This window comes from Sphaeramia orbicularis, chromosome 3 (assembly GCF_902148855.1).
Source record: "Sphaeramia orbicularis chromosome 3, fSphaOr1.1, whole genome shotgun sequence".
Classification (NCBI taxonomy): Eukaryota; Metazoa; Chordata; class Actinopteri; order Kurtiformes; family Apogonidae; genus Sphaeramia; species Sphaeramia orbicularis.
In genome coordinates, this window is record NC_043959.1 from 13,280,244 (window position 1) to 13,296,512 (window position 16,269).

General features: G+C 35.5%; 1 protein-coding gene across 1 annotated transcript in view; it reads left to right on the forward strand.

The window, feature by feature from the left end:
* slc12a1 (solute carrier family 12 member 1) overlaps positions 1-16,269 on the forward strand; it is a 55,839-nt gene that overhangs the window by 16,762 nt on the left and 22,808 nt on the right. The window contains exon 8 of the mRNA XM_030125913.1: positions 6,811-7,086. Within this exon, the coding sequence (XP_029981773.1) occupies positions 6,811-7,086 (276 nt within the window). The remainder of the gene's footprint in view (positions 1-6,810; positions 7,087-16,269) is intronic.

Genomic DNA, 16,269 nt, shown 5'->3' on the forward strand with positions numbered 1-16,269 from the left:
TTTTATTTTCTTCTTAATTTTTAGACTACAGACTAGTCCCATAATGTACCGTGATGTTTTTTTTGTCAAATTCCAGCATTTGCCTATTCACCCTCTGTCATGTATTTAGCCCACACATTTGAACTAACTATTCTTTTCGTAAGATAATATTTACTGCCGCGCCAATTAACACCTTTAAAATGTAATGTCGATCATTACATGTAACTTATTTAGTTATTCAAACATCGTGTTTCAAACTAATGCAAAAAATCATAAAGAGCCAGTCTTTTAAACGGCTCTTTTCAGTGAACAGTTTCCTGATTGAATGTTCTCTTCAAAGCCAACAGTCCCATCACTAGATAATAAACAGGAAAGGCATTGTTTGGCCTGTGGCTCTGACTCATGGTGCAGTTCTATAAAAATACAAAAATAACACAAAAGGCCAATAAACATTAGCATGCACACATTAACTCCAATAACACCAACACCACAACCCTGCTGAACCCCTGCACATAAATACACAGTTTTAACAATACCCAATACCCACAATGCAATGCAGCCAACACACCAATATATTCTACATTTTAAATCAGAAAGGAGCAAAATGTGTAGAATTCAGTCCTTGAATAATTAAAACTAGTGTTGCAGAAACAAGCTAAATTCTGTCAAGCCTTAAAGTTTAGTAAAGTTCTGTGTAAAATTGTGTTTCTCCCTTTTCTTTCTGTGCTTCCCTCCGTCAGCTTTGTACTCAGCTTTTAGAGGAAGTTTACAAGATTTTTAAGTTGTACTAACTTAATATACTTCTTTGTTAAATTAAAGGCAGAAATGTCTGTTCAAAATCAGTATGTTACTGAGTTAAGACTGTTTTCTTTGTTTTCATTTTAGACCACTGAATAAATAACTTATCAACATAACAAACTTAATTTTTTAAGTGGAGAAAGCTCTTGATTTTAAGCTTAATTTACTAACCCCATGAATCATTTTTTAGAGTGCAGAAAAAGTCCCATTTTCTTCATTTTTCTCCATTTCGGCTTCAAGCCTTCATCAGGAAATCAAAAACAAAAACAAAAACAAATAAACAAACAAAAAAAACTCTCTGATGAAGCTCCTGAAGCCAAACGCATAGAAGTGTTCTTTAGGTCTGGATATGACCGTGCCATGTTGATAAAAGCATTTTAATGTTTAAAGAGGTGCCTTGGATTTTCTCCCAGTTTGATATCTACTATAAGTAAAAAGTGAGTTTGTGTGGAAAAAGGGTAGTGACACAAAAGAAACAAAGCTGTAAGAATGGAAACCACGGTGCTCACCCCAGCCCGCCTGTCCGAACACCCAGGACAGACGGATGAACAGCATCACCCCCCCTATGTTCAGCATACACCTCACCTGAAAGAGACAAAGGAAATGAACACTGACTGTCCGAACGCTTGGATCTTATACATTCATATAGAAATCACATCATTAGATTACACACAACAATATTTATGCACCTTATTAAGCCCGAGCCGAGTAAAGCCGGCGCAGGGCCTATTGAGTCTGCAGTGGGTGCATGGGACGAAATCGCCAGTGACACGGTCGCCTTTCGCCACTGTCTCCACTTTCACGCATATTCACATTCCAACAGTCAGACCTTTCCAAACATGTACATGACATGTACACAAACCACATATTTACACCTGCATGGAATGAATGGGAGTCCATGGGAGACATCCAGTCAGGGTCATCACATGTGTGTAGTGCACGACACTGACATCTGACCCCACAGAGACGTGGGGGACCTTGAGAGCTTTCAAATAAAGCCAAATACATGGTTGCCATGGAAACGGATATATTGTTCCTGCTCAGATTATTGTTATTTTTATTTATTTTTTATTTATTTATATTTAGTTTCTTTCTCCTGTGCTTTGAGCTCAAATTTGACCCCTTAAACATTTATGAAAAGTCACCAAATTTTGCCCAAATTCAGAAATGTGCAAAATTGAATTTACATATAGGTTTCGAATGTCGGTAAAGAAATGTTGCAGCAGTGCCCCCTTGAAAAGTGGAAATACATACGCCAATGGGACCACGTCCAACGTAAAATTTGTCGTAAAGCCATGAAAATTGGTACAACAGATTCATCGTCAGGAGACAAAGAAAAAATATTATTATGGCCACCGCCCCTAACCAACTGCAAGTCCGCCATGTTAATTTCTATAATATTTCTTTTACTTATTATATTGATAATTTTGTTCAGTACATACTGTACAAGTTGCTGTTCTGACTGTGTTCTAAACAGTCTTTTTAATGTGTATATTTGGTATTTCTTATTCTCGACATGATAACTCTTAGACACGTCTCCTCTGTTGCCCATTATTTTTAAGTTACAGTTGTACTTATTAAAGGCCGATAATATGGAGGGTTTTCACAGTATTTCAGCTGCACTTTCTCTGTATTTACTGACTTAATTACAGACTTTATTCACCCAACATTACGATAGATCAGAATTTGCTACAGTCTGGCCAAAAGTTCTGGGAATGTAAATGTTTTTTTTTGTTTTTTTTTTCAAAATTTACTAGAAATGTCTCTCCTTTTTTTTAATATCCACATGTTTCTGAGCTACAGTGAAGAATAATTCAAGTGTTCAAAGAAATTTAATGACAAATAAATCACATTAAGCAAAAAAAAAATCCATATGTGTCATTCCTAAACCTTTTGGCCATGAGTGTACATGTTTACTGAGTCTGTTTGGAATAATAAATATAGAACTGTAAAAAGAGAGAGATGATCGAGGTTTTATTTTACTGACAAACCACAGTTTTAAAACGATGCATATACTGAAGCAGCAGCTGTTCGGAAACCGCAGTTCATCCTCAGACTCTGATCTTGTACTTGATCTGAGACCCGCTAACCCAGAGCGTGTCCCGACCCAGTCGAACTCACCAGGACGCCCCTGATCCAGCCGAACTTGACTGCGCCCGCCTGCTTATCAGCGGGGGCGTTCGACTCCACGTCATCACGTGGGGGTGTCTTCACTGCCTTCACCATCGTCCTCAACAGTGTCTGGAACTGAGATTTGTCCGTTCTAGACAAAATAGAGGGAAAACAAAAGGGAGAATGTTTTAACCCTTTAAAACCCTTTGTATCATATTTGCTACATCAGGTTCTGAGACCTCAATCTAATCCACAAGATCAATACTACATGCCAGGAGAGTTATCGCTTTGAACTGGAAGAGCATGGAAGCTCCTTCTATGAAGCACTGGATAAAAGAACTATCAGAGTGCATCGGACTGGAAAGACTGACTTATATGACCAAAGGAAAACTGGAGGAATTTGTACAATTATGGGAACCATATATGAATGTTATGGTATCTGAAAAATAGGGACATATCATACAAATTATCACTGTTTAATTTTATTTAATTTTTTTTCTTATGACTGCTGTATTTTAATATTTATTATTATTATTATTATTATTATTATTATTATTATTTTACATATATGTACACATGTTCATAAGAATATATGTATGTTATTTATACATATATTTATATATCATTTGGTGCAAGTCTATGTGGTGTGAATGGGTGTGTGTATGAGTGTTATGTTGTTTTGATTCATGTTTGTTTCAATATTAACTTAAATGCCAATAACAATATTGTGAATTCAACAGTTTAAACATATTTATTTTTTTGCAAAACTATAGACTAATATGAACACATTTCTATTTTATGCACATGAATGTTTTGACACCAACCAACACCATATTTGGGTTAATCAAAGTAATTCTATTCTTATGGGCAACAAATCTATGAGTCAGCAGCATGAAGTTAGACACAGGCTGCAGTTTGGAATACAGTTCCTCTTAGATGTCACTTTAGAATCACCACCACAAGACCTGGTTTGTCAGAATAGTCATAGTTTGTCTGAATTTGAATCATAGTTATTATGGTTCAATTTTAGGATCATGAATATGTGAGTAATTTCATTTTTATTTTGCGGAATTGACGATCATTAGTTATATTTTATATGGACTTTTAGAGTTTACCATACCATACTAACTTTATTTATAATGCATTTTAACAACTTTACAGCTGGCCAAAGTGCCGTACACCAAACATAAACAAGGGATTAAATAAGTAATAAGTAAGTAAAACAAGTGATAACACAGGTGTAAAACGGGCTAAGAAACAAAAACAACCATCATGAAAACATAGACAAATTCAAATCTGATAAAAACAGTTTAGTTATTCAGATACTATTGGAAAAGCTCCACTTTTTTAATTGTATTTTTATATCTTTGCACTTTTTAATTGCCCTGTGTATATTTGACTCTTTTTCTCTTTTTATTCTCCTCTGCTCATCTATCTATCTATCTATCTATCTATCTATCTATCTATCTATCTATCTATCTATCTATCTATCTATCTATCTATCTATCTATCTATCTATCTATCTATCTATCTATCGTTCTATCGTTCTATCGTTCTATCTATCTATCGTTCTATCGTTCTATCTATCGTTCTATCTATCGTTCTATCTATCGTTCTATCGTTCTATCTATCGTTCTATCTATCGTTCTATCTATCTGTCTGTCTGTCTGTCTGTCTGTCTATCTATCTATCGTTCTATCTATCGTTCTATCTATCGTTCTATCTATCGTTCTATCGTTCTATCTATCGTTCTATCGTGCTATCTATCTTATACAAAGCTTAAACACTTCAGATCAAAGAATTTTAAGGATTATTCTATCCTTTATTGTTCAGACTCTATGGTTTAGATTTGTCTGAAAAGCACAGAAAACTACCGTCTCCCCATCAAGACATTATTATAACTGTCTCCATCGTCTACATGAACCTTAACTACCATGAACCAACATGTTCATCTGCAATTTAATTTGGATTTCCAGCTGTTTTTCCAAACACCTTTAACTCTTTCAAGCCTGACGTGTCATCGCTGACACCCCCTGTGCATTTACAGTTTGATGGCTGTAACTCTTTCACTGTTTGTTCGATTGGAAAAATTCCAACTGTTTATGAAACCTGAGACGTTGCACTTTAAAGGTTTTATTGGGTCATTACGATAATGTCCCTCACACCTGTACTAGAAGCTGGAGAAGAAGTTGTTATTGCAGTATTATAACATGCAATAAATTGTAAATAACAGCTACATTTTTGAAGATCTGAGGAAAAAAGTCCTCTGGAAAAATGGGCAAACGGACTCACACACAACATATTTTTAACCTCTTTATAGTCAAAAAAGTCCAGGAGGACTATTTTAGGTTTAAAGGGTTAAAGTCCATAAATGCTAAGCTGGTTCAACCACTAAAACCCAAAGGACCTATAACCCTGTCTGTTTTGCAGCTCAAGGTCGTATATTGGTCTAATAAAAAAGCTTTAAAACTCCAATGTATGTCAAGTAAGTTTCAGTGTTTGGTCTTAACACAAACAGATAATGACTGAACTGTGGACACGAAAGGGACGGCACCTTGTGAAGGATGATGGAATAATTAACAGATGTAAAAGGGTGCATTTCATTCTATTCTGAGTCCTGAACCTGGGTGAATGACTGTAGACCAGGTACGGATGTTAGAGAAGAAACGGTGGAAAGAGGTGGATGTTCTGGTGAAGGTGAAGGGCAAATGGATTTAAGTTGAACCTGACTTTAAACAACTAACCCCAGCCTATTTTTTATTTGATATCATACTATTGGATTTACATTATATTTATTAAATAAGTAAATAAATAATAGTATATAAAAGTAAATTCATTCATTCTTTAAGCAAAGTAAATGTGACATTGGTACCTGCTGAGTTACCCTTCAGGACCAGTCAGTTCTCAACTAATTCACTTGGTTAAATAAAGGTTACATAAAATAAATAAACAAATGAAGAAATGAAGAAAGAAAGAAGAAAGAAAGAAAGAAAGAAAAGAAAAAGAAAAAAGAAAGAAAGAAAGAAAGAAAGGATTTAAGATCAGATAAGATAGACTTTATTGATCCCCATCAGGAAATTCAAATGCACAGCAGCATAAGACAATAAACATGTAATAAATAAAAACATAGAGAAGTAAAAAAAAAAAAAAAAAAAAAAAAAAAATATATATATATATATATATATAGTAGTAATAAAAAAAAAAAAAAATATATATATATGTATATATATAGTATATATAGTATTTTTAGTAGTATATACAGTAGTAGTATTTTTAGTAGTATATATAGTAGTATTTTTAGTAGTATATATAGTAGTTTTTATAGTAGTATACATAGTAGTAGTTATAGTAGTATATATAGTAGTAGTTATAGTAGTATATATACAGTAGCAGTTACAGTATATATATAGTACATTTATAGTAGTATACATAGTAGTAGTTATAGTAGTATATAGTAGTAGTTATAGTAGTATATATACAGTAGCAGTTACAGTTATATATAGTAGCATTTATAGTAGTACATAGTAGTAGTTATAGTAGTATATATAGTAGTAGTTAGTATATATGTACAGTAGCTTACAGTAGTATATATAGTAGCATTTATAGTAGTTATTAGTAGTAGTTATAGTAGTATATATATTGTAGTACTTATGGTCATGTTTATAGTAGTATTTTTAGTAGTATATAGTATAGTTACAGTAGTATATATTAATAGTTATAGTAGTTTATAGTAGTATATATAGTAGTATTGTAGTAGCATATATAGTAATAGTTATAGTAGTATACATAGTAGTATTTATTTTCAATGTACATTTAATTTACTAAAAACAAAAAGAAAGAAAGAAAGAAAGAAAGAAAGAAAGAAAGAAAGAAAGCCCGTGCAGGTCTGTAGTTCAAATCCGTCCACTCACCCTGTGGAAGACATCGTGCAGTTCCTGCAGGGACGGCCTCACAGCTCGGTGTCCGCTCACACTTCCTGCGTTGCGGTAGAAGTCGATATTGGGAACCCGGTCCAGAGTGTCGTGGCCAAAGGCGCTGACCACCGAGGGCCTGACGGTGCGATGCTCCCCCCCGTTGGAGAAGCTGGACTCCTGGTAGACCGGGGGCTCATCCAGAGTGGGGTCGTAGGCGGCGTTGACGTGCTCCCCCCCCCCATTGGACTTCAGCCTCTCCATCGGGGACACTCAGATCAGATTGGTCAGGGGTCAAACAGCAGAGCAGGCTAGAGGCTTCACTCATCCAAACAGAGCTCAGATCCTGGTTTATGGTTGGACAGACTCCAGTGGACTGGTCTTAGGCTGGACTGGTCTTAGGTCTTAGGCTGGACTGGTCTTAGGTCTTAGGCAGGACTGGTCTTAGGCTTCAGATCCTGGTTTACTGTTGGACTGGTCTTAGGCTTCGATCCTGTCTACTGTTGGGACCTGGTCTTAGGCTTCAGATCCTGGTCTACTGTTGGACTGGTCTTAGGCTTCAGATCCTGGTCTACTGTTGGACTGACTCCAGTGGACTGGTCTTGGGTTCTGATGGCCTCACCTTATACCCTCCATCCCAGGGTCTAGTCCTCTGGAGGACAGCTATTGGCTGACATCTGAATCAGCCCTCAGGAAGCTGAACTCAGGGTGTCACACATGTCCTTGTCTCCATCCCAGGGGACACAAAGGCATTGTTTTAACGATTAACCAAGTCATAAACTCCAAAGGAAAAGATAAAGGCGTTCATTGCCTGCGGTTCTAGAGAATTGAAGTATAAGTATTATTGTGTGAAGTGCAGGGCAACAGCACATGTTGTCCTGTGGATCCAGTTTATGGCCCAGTATTTCCTCAGACCCCTTTGGAGAATCATATTTGGAACGTCCATATGGAAGTTCCCACTTTGAGAAGAAAATGATCATGAAGGAAAAGTTTCAAAGGTCACAGACGTGTGGGTATACAGCGAAGAACGAATGATAGGGAAAAAAAGGAACGGATGATAGGGAAAAAAAAAAGAATGGATGATAAGAAAAAAAGAACGGATAGGAAACAAAGAATGGATGATAGGGACAAAAAGAACGGCTAGGGAAAACAGAACGGATGATGAGAAAAAAAAGAACGGATTAGATAAGGAAAAAACACCAGAATGGATGATAAGAAAAAAAAGAACGGACAGGAAAAAAAGAATGGATGCTATGGGAAAAGAAAAAGTAGTAGTTACAGTAGTATTTATAGTAGTATATATAGTGGTATTATAGTAGTATTGCGTAGTAGTATATATAGTCGTAGTTATAGAGAGTATTATATTGGTATTGTGTAGTAGCATATATAGTAATAGTTATAGAAGTCTTTATAGTAGTATTTGTCGTAGTATATATAGTAGTAGTTATAGAAGATTTATAGTGGTATTTGTAGTAGCATATATAGTAGTAGTTACAGAAGATATTTATGAGTAGTATTTGGTCGTAGTATATATAGTAGTAGTTATAGAAGGATTTATAGGTGGTATTGTAATAGTATAATATAGTACAGTTACAGAAGTATTTATAGTAGTATCTGTATTAGTATATATAGTAATAGTTATAGAAGTATTTATAGTAGTATTTGTAGTAGCGTATATATAGTAGTAGTTATAGAATTATTTATAGTAGTATTTATAGTAGTATATATAGTAGTATTTATGTAGTATTTGTAGTAGTATATATAGTAGTATTTATAGTAGTATTTGCAGTAAGAGTATTTATATAGTAGTATTGCTAGTAGTATATATAGTAGTAGTTATAGTAGTATTTGCAGTAGTATATATGGTAGTAGTTTATAGAAGTATTTTATAGTAGTATTTGTAGTAGTATATATAGTAGTAGTTATAGTAGTATTTGTAGTATATATATAGTATAGTTATAGAGTATTTATAGACGTATGTGTAGTATACATAGTAGTATATATAGTAGTATTTGTAGTATATATAGTAGTATTGATAGTAGTATTTGTAGTAGTATATATAGTAGTAGTTATAGTAGTATTGTGTAGTAGTATATATAGTAGTAGTTATAGAAGTATTTGTAGTAGTATATATAGTAGTAGTTATAGAATTATTTGTAGTCAAGTATGATAGTAGTAGTATAGTAGGTATTTGTAGTAGTATATATAGTAGTAGTTACAGAAGTATTTCATAGTAGTATTTGTAGTTGATATATAGTAGTATTTACAGTAGTATTTGTAGTAGTATACTATAGTAGTAGTTATAGTAGTATTTGTAGTAGCTATATATAGTAGTAGTTACAGAAGTATTTATAGTAGTATTTGTAGTAGTATATATAGCAGTTTATAGAAGTATTTACAGTAGTATTTGTAGTAGTATTATAGTAGTAGTTATAGAAGTATTTACAGTAGTATTGGTAGTATATATAGTAGTAGTTATAGACGTATTTATAGTATATTGTAGTAGTATATAGTAGTTATAGAAGTATTTACAGTAGTATTTGTAGTATATATAGTAGTAGTTATAGAAGTATTTACAGTAGTATTGGTAGTAATATATATAGTAGTTATAGAAGTATTTATAGTAGTATTGTAGTAGTATATATAGTATTTACAGTAGTATTTGTAGTAGTATATATAGTAGTAGTTATAGTAGCATTTGTAGTAGTATTATATAGTAGTAGTTATAGAAGTATTTATAGTAGTATTTGTAGTAGTAATAGTAGTAGTTGTAGAAGTATTTACAGTAGTATTTGTAGTAGTATATATAGTAGTAGTTATAGAAGTATTTACTGTAGTACTTGTTAAGTAGTATATATAGTAGTAGTTATAGAAGTATTTACAGTAGTATTTGTAGTAGTATATATAGTTAGTAGTTATAGAAGTATTTACAGTAGTATTTGTAGTAGTATATCTAGTAGTCGTTATGAAGTATTTACAGTGTATTTGTAGTAGTATATATAGTAGTAGTTTATAGAAGTATTACAGTAGTATTTGTAGTAGTATATTAGTAGTAGTTATAGAAGTATTTACAGTAGTATTTGTAGTAGTATATATAGTAGTAGTTATGAAGTATTTACAGTAGTATTGTAGTAGTATATATTGCATATTGGAACGTCCATATGGAAGTTCCACTTGAAGAAAATGATCATGAAGGAAACGTTTCAAGGTCACAGACTGTGTGGATACAGCGAAGAACGGATGATAGGAAAAAAAAACAAAGAACAGATGATAGGTGATAAAGTTCCAGTTATTATCCAGAGTAACAACCCAGCTGGTGGAGTCACTGTGCTCATATACAGGAAAAGTCCACAGTGACTAAAGGGTTTACATGTATGACGTACTCTACAGAAGTTGCTGATGTGGTGGTTGTTGTTCTTCTCTTGTGCTGTTCTTTACCATCAGTCCTACGGGAGTTTTCTTCCCATTGTTGGTTTGTATTTATTATTATTATTATTATTATTATTATTATTATTATTATTATTATTATTATTATTATTATTATTATTATTATTTTATTTATTTATTTATTTGTTAATTTTATGTACATTACAAAACAAGACAAACATAGGGGACATTTGGGATACACTGGACTACAATAAACCTTGGGACTAACAATTGTTTTAGTCATGTGACCGTTGAAATGAAAAATTGTCCATTTCATCCATTTATCGTGACTGTTCTTCAGTTTCAGTCTATGGGTCAGAATCTCCATCTCAAATATTCCATTCACAGTTTGTATTCTGTTGTTAGTTGTAGGTGGTTCTAATCTGCTCCATTTTATTTTGGTACTAGCCTTTTTACAGGCTGATAATAGTATTTTAAACAAATATCTATCATTTTTTCTTACATTATTACCTATAATACATCTGAAATACTTCACCAAACATGCTTTAATAATTCTATAACCCAATATCTGAACAATTGTTGAATAAACATGATCCCAGAATGATGCAAGTTTAGGACAAAACCAAAAGACATGAGCAGGTTTGTATTTATTATTAGAATCTAAGTTAGCTGCTAACCATGGAAAAACCACCGTATGTACACTGTTCCTATATTTCCACACATATTTTAAGTTCTATAATGTAAATACTGTCGAATGAGTTGGTTTGAAATGTCATTATGTTCAGTATTGATGAGAAATGGGGGTGGAATGAAATACGTTTTCTTCTTCTCACTCCTTTTCGAGCGTAAATGAAACAATTTGTACTATTGAACTTGCATGTATTCTGTTGAATGTATTTGCATGATCAGATACTGTCGTATGCAGGTCGTTTGTGTCATAAATGCTCACTCACTCGCTCAAAATAAATGAAATAAATGAAAATGAATGAACTTTTAGCATTAAACAAATGTCACCTGTTCTGATTTTCTTTGTCTCTTCGTGTTGACAGGGAACATTGGCTGCTGAAACAGCTGAAGCGGCTGTAAATGACGAAGAAAATGAGAGTTAATATGAGACCGTGAATTACAGGAACACGCCAGAGGCACTTCTGTACGGCCGCCATGACTTCTGAAGTGCCTTTAAAAGGCCTCTTAACAGGTCAACTTCCTTATTACTGATACACCATGATGATTTATGTACTCAGCGAAAGGCGGTCTAATGACTCTAAATCTGACCTTGGCTCGATTGCAGGCTGAGGAAAAATACTCAGACACGTGTTTTATGTACAGATTGAAGGGAGGAAATCAGCTGCACCAGGGCTGTTTCAAGATATCTGGGGGCCTAGGCAAGAAAGTAAAGTGAGGCCCCTAATACGCGAAGATGTGGTGGGTCGAATCACAGAAGAAGAAAAATAATAATAATTATTATTAGGCCTATTTATTATATAATAATATGCAATTAGTACGGATTGTGATAGATTTAATAATGATAAGATTTTTTTTTCCTAGACTGTGATGTTACTAATTCCATGTAGCCTGATAAATACCTTCAGCTTGTGAGGAGGGTGGCATTGTCACTGTCAATTGGCGCTGACAGAAATGTAAGCAAAGCACCTAAAAAGAAAAAAAAAGAAAAAAAAAAAAAAAAAGGCATTTGGTGAGTAGGCTTACTTTTGTCCTTTTTCTAGAAGTACATGATTAAAGTGTGGGGGATTGAGAGTAACTTTGCAGGAGAAGAACTTCACTTCCCATAATGCACCAAATGTAACGTCAGACCTCATCGGCAAAACTACCTGAGCACATGGTGCAAAGTGTTGTGATGTGTTGATGGGCAAGTGTGGGAAATATAGATAATTACAGAGTTTAAAATGTAGGATTGTGATTACATGGTTCACAGACATGGTTCACAGACACCGCCATTCTTTTTTTTTTTTTTTTTTTTTTTTTTTGATGTTGTATTTGAATATTCTGAATATTTGACGATTTTGAAAAGTGTTGTAATTTCCTAATTATTCTAATTGCTCCTGAATGCCTCATGTATTGTTTTCGTGCGCCTCCTTGAATGTGAACAGAACTCAGTTCCGCAGTGAGGGCACAGAGCTGATGTGAGGGACTGAACTAATGTTGGCTTGAAAATCCAAACTTTTGCTGCAGTGCTACTCTAGTCCTCTTCTGTGCCTAAACCAGCTGACACACAAGGAACAGACGTATGGATGAGACGGACAAACGCAATGGAAAAGGGACATTTTTCTCCTAATGGGATGGACAGATCACCAACGGAAATTGCTAGCTAACTGAAAATGTCCCTTGAACTGGATGGATTCTTTGTCCAAACTGGATGGGATTCATAGGAGCAGACGATTTAGTTTGGAATAAAGTTGTGTGGGTGACCGCAGCAGGAGCAGACAACCGTCCAGAGTAAGTGAACACACTTCAGTAGGCTTAGCTTTGGCTTTTCATGACTAAATACTTTTAATACTGTCATACTTCGGTCCTCCACATCCAAATTATTTAGCTCCAAAGAAGTTTTGGAACGCTGTCCAACAGTAGAAAAGGGCGATGGAGAAGTTGTGTTTATTCTGTCCTTAAATTCTTCCAACAGAACACAGTTGTGTTGTGTGTATATGATTAGTTCTTGAACTGAATCCTCTCCCTCTCATGCTAACATCTATCTGTGTGTTTGGTCACTGATGTGAGGGCTTTTGTTCGCACACTTTCAAACATATCACACAGTTGGAGCCTATTTGGAGAAACAATGGTTTACTTCATACTTACTGCTGTGTCGTTGGTGTTTTTCCTCTTCTTCTTTCTTTTTTTGTCTTTTTTCAAACCCTGAAGGGTAGGAGCGCTTCATCATTGCTGTTCTTTTAAAATGGCTGCCGCCATGCTCAGTGTGGACAGACCGTTAGTTCCACTGACAGCAAGTGGGGGGTGTGATGGGGGGTGCGCGAGGGCGGGGGTCACTTCTACATGACCCTCATAGCCTTTGTCATTGCATAGGGGGAATCCCTCTAGTCTGGGGGGGCCCCAGTCACAAAACAGTACAGGAGAGGGTTAGCACCGCCTCACTGTGGTGGTTTGTTTACAATGGATGGTTTTGAATAAGTTGTACAGATAAATGACCATGCGGCCATCGGGGGCCCTCTTCAGCGAGGGGGCCCTAGGCAGCTGCCTACCTTGCCTATGTCATCCAGCTCTGAGCTGCACTATGTCAGGGGTGTCCAACTCATTTTCTTTCAGGGGCCACATTCAGCCCAATTTGATCTCCAGTGGGCCGCACCAGTAAATAATAACATAATAACTTATAAATAATGACAACTCCAAATTTTTGTCTTTGTTTTAGTGCAAAAAACCCCCATTAACCCCAGGCTCAAAACCAGCCTGGAACGCAGCATTAGCCTATGCTCGTTCACTCGACCCTTTAGTTTTCTGTTTCTTTGTGCCAGTCCAGCTCCAGTTCCAGTGTCCACCATTACAACTAAAGATATCCAACTAATCCCTTTGTTTAGTTCAAAGGACACATCTGACTCCTCACTCGTTCATCTTACGTCTTTCTACTAAACTCTGTTGGTTGGTGTGTTGTTGTCATAGTGACGTAAGTCTGCTGTAAATCAGTCCAGTCTGGTTCGACCCAACCAGGGGAAGATGGAAATAGCATTTGGAAATAACCTATTTTGGTGAAGATAATCTCATTTTAAATTGCAGACTACGTCAGGCTATATATAAAATGAGACTTTTTACAGATCACGCAAAAAGTCTGTACAGCTGGTTTAAAAAGAGAGAGTTAAGACTGCTAAGAGACAAGATGAATCAATAAAGACAAGAGAGATCAGTGAAACATCAGCCTGATCATACAGAGACAGCACATATGATCCAAATATACAAAAGCTGCACATACAATGTAATCACATATAATACATCAGCACAGAATTATGCATGAATTATTAGAACCTTCATCAAGATTTTTTTTCCTGAGTGTTTTTATTCCTCTTTAGACATGAAAAAAACAATGTGATTTTTTTTTTTTTTTTATGAACCTATTTTTCATAGAGTTACAAAAATATCCACTCAGCTGGACACCATGCATTTAATTTTTGAAGCAAAGAAACATGCATTTTACTGACATACTGTGTGAAAACTATGAAATAAAAGCATTTTTGTCCTCTGTAGGGGACAAAAGTTTGACAGTTTTACTTAAAAAAAAATGCCGTCTATTGTAAAGGACATTCCATTAAAAATAAATAAAAAATAAATAAAAATAATTTTTAAAAATGTCTCGAAAATAAACAAACAAACAAACAAAAAAAACTGTTGCATTATGCAGTTTCCAATCAAGGCAATTGTTTAATGGAAAAAAGCTAAAAATTTTACATTCCTGGGTCTCAGGAGGTTAATGCTGGTAATCTGATGTTTTCTCACATTTTAACATTGTATAATAATAGTTATTACTCACTCAGATAATATGCAAAAAAAAAATTGTTTATTACAGTCTAATAACAATTAGCAGTTTATTTAGATAAAAGAACAGGAAAGTTACAGTAATGGTATGAATGTCAGTGTATGGGATGGTGCATAAGCGTCCACTGTGTTGGCTGATATGGAACTAAAACAGCAAAACCCATGAATATACAAGAGAACAGCTGGAGAATAGCTGTCCACTGTAGTGACCACTATGCAATGAAAGGGCTAATAGGAAAATATAACAATCAGAAACATAACTTAACAACAATTTAGTGCATAAGTTCCTATCATATTATATTATCATATTATATGATATGGGTTACACCGGGTTTCCACATAGGGACAGACAGATGGCAGGTCATTGATAAAAAAAGAAAACATTAGTGGACAGAGATTGACCCTTGTGGTACTCCAGTGTGTGGCTCAAGACCTGGAGAAAGTTGATTGTTAACAATAACATGTCGACGTCTACCAGTCAGGTAAGATTCAAAGCAGCTAAGTGCTAACAGGGAGAAGTTGAAGGTGGACAGTTTGGCCAGGAGGACCCAGACGCGGACCTACCATTAAGGCAAAGTAGGCGATTGCTTTAGACCCCCAAAAGTAGGGGCCCCCCAAACAGTTGCCCCCTCCCCAACCAACAGGGCCAGGGCCACCGGACAGGTGTCATTGTACATTATAACAGTGTACTAAACAAACAAATAATGAACCTGACTTCCCTAAAAACATCAGAATAACAAATTCACATTACCTGCCCCCTCCTTCCCTTCGCACTACAATGGACTGTTCCATGATGATTGACGAATGACTGAGCAGTCAGGAAGTCATGACTCATGTGGGTTGTTTATGAATGAGAGAAACTGCACTCGAGCATGCGAAAATGAGGTGGAGTTATCAAAGTGAGTCGAAGAAATGAAAAAACGAGAGGACACAAAAAATACATAGCCACACTTCTAAAAGTGTCACAGTTCTTTACGGTGTTGGTGACACAACGGTTTGAAAAAACATGTCAACGAGTAGCCGCAGGAGCCAGAGCTTAGCATGGCAGACTTGGAGCCGAGTTCCTAGCAGGCTAGCACAACAAGTTGGTGCAGAGTCAGGTGCCGCGAGCCCAGTGGTGAAGGAGCTGAAGTGGTGATGCTCAAAAGGAACATGTGGCGAGTTCACAGCCAAACAGCTTCAGGTGAGAGAAGCTTCTCAGCACTGAAGAGACTGAAAACATATTGCTATTAGACTTCTAAAATGTTTTTGGATTTATTGTGTCAGTTTTAAAGGTTTAAAGGGCTTCTGAACACCTACACCTCACCTACATGTGAAGACTGGTGAGAAGTTTCAGCACCAATTAGGACCTTCTTTCTTGGATATTTATGCAATGAAAAACATGGACACAAACGGACATGGATGGACTTACGACATAATGAGCATCCCCAGTATGTATTTGTATACAGTATGTGCAAAACTTCCACTTACTCCCTCTCAGCTCTCTCCGGATTATCACTTGCTATGAATATGTAAATAGTTACCATTTCATTAATACAATCTCACACATGCACACACTCTCTCTCTCCATGTACATAAACTCTCC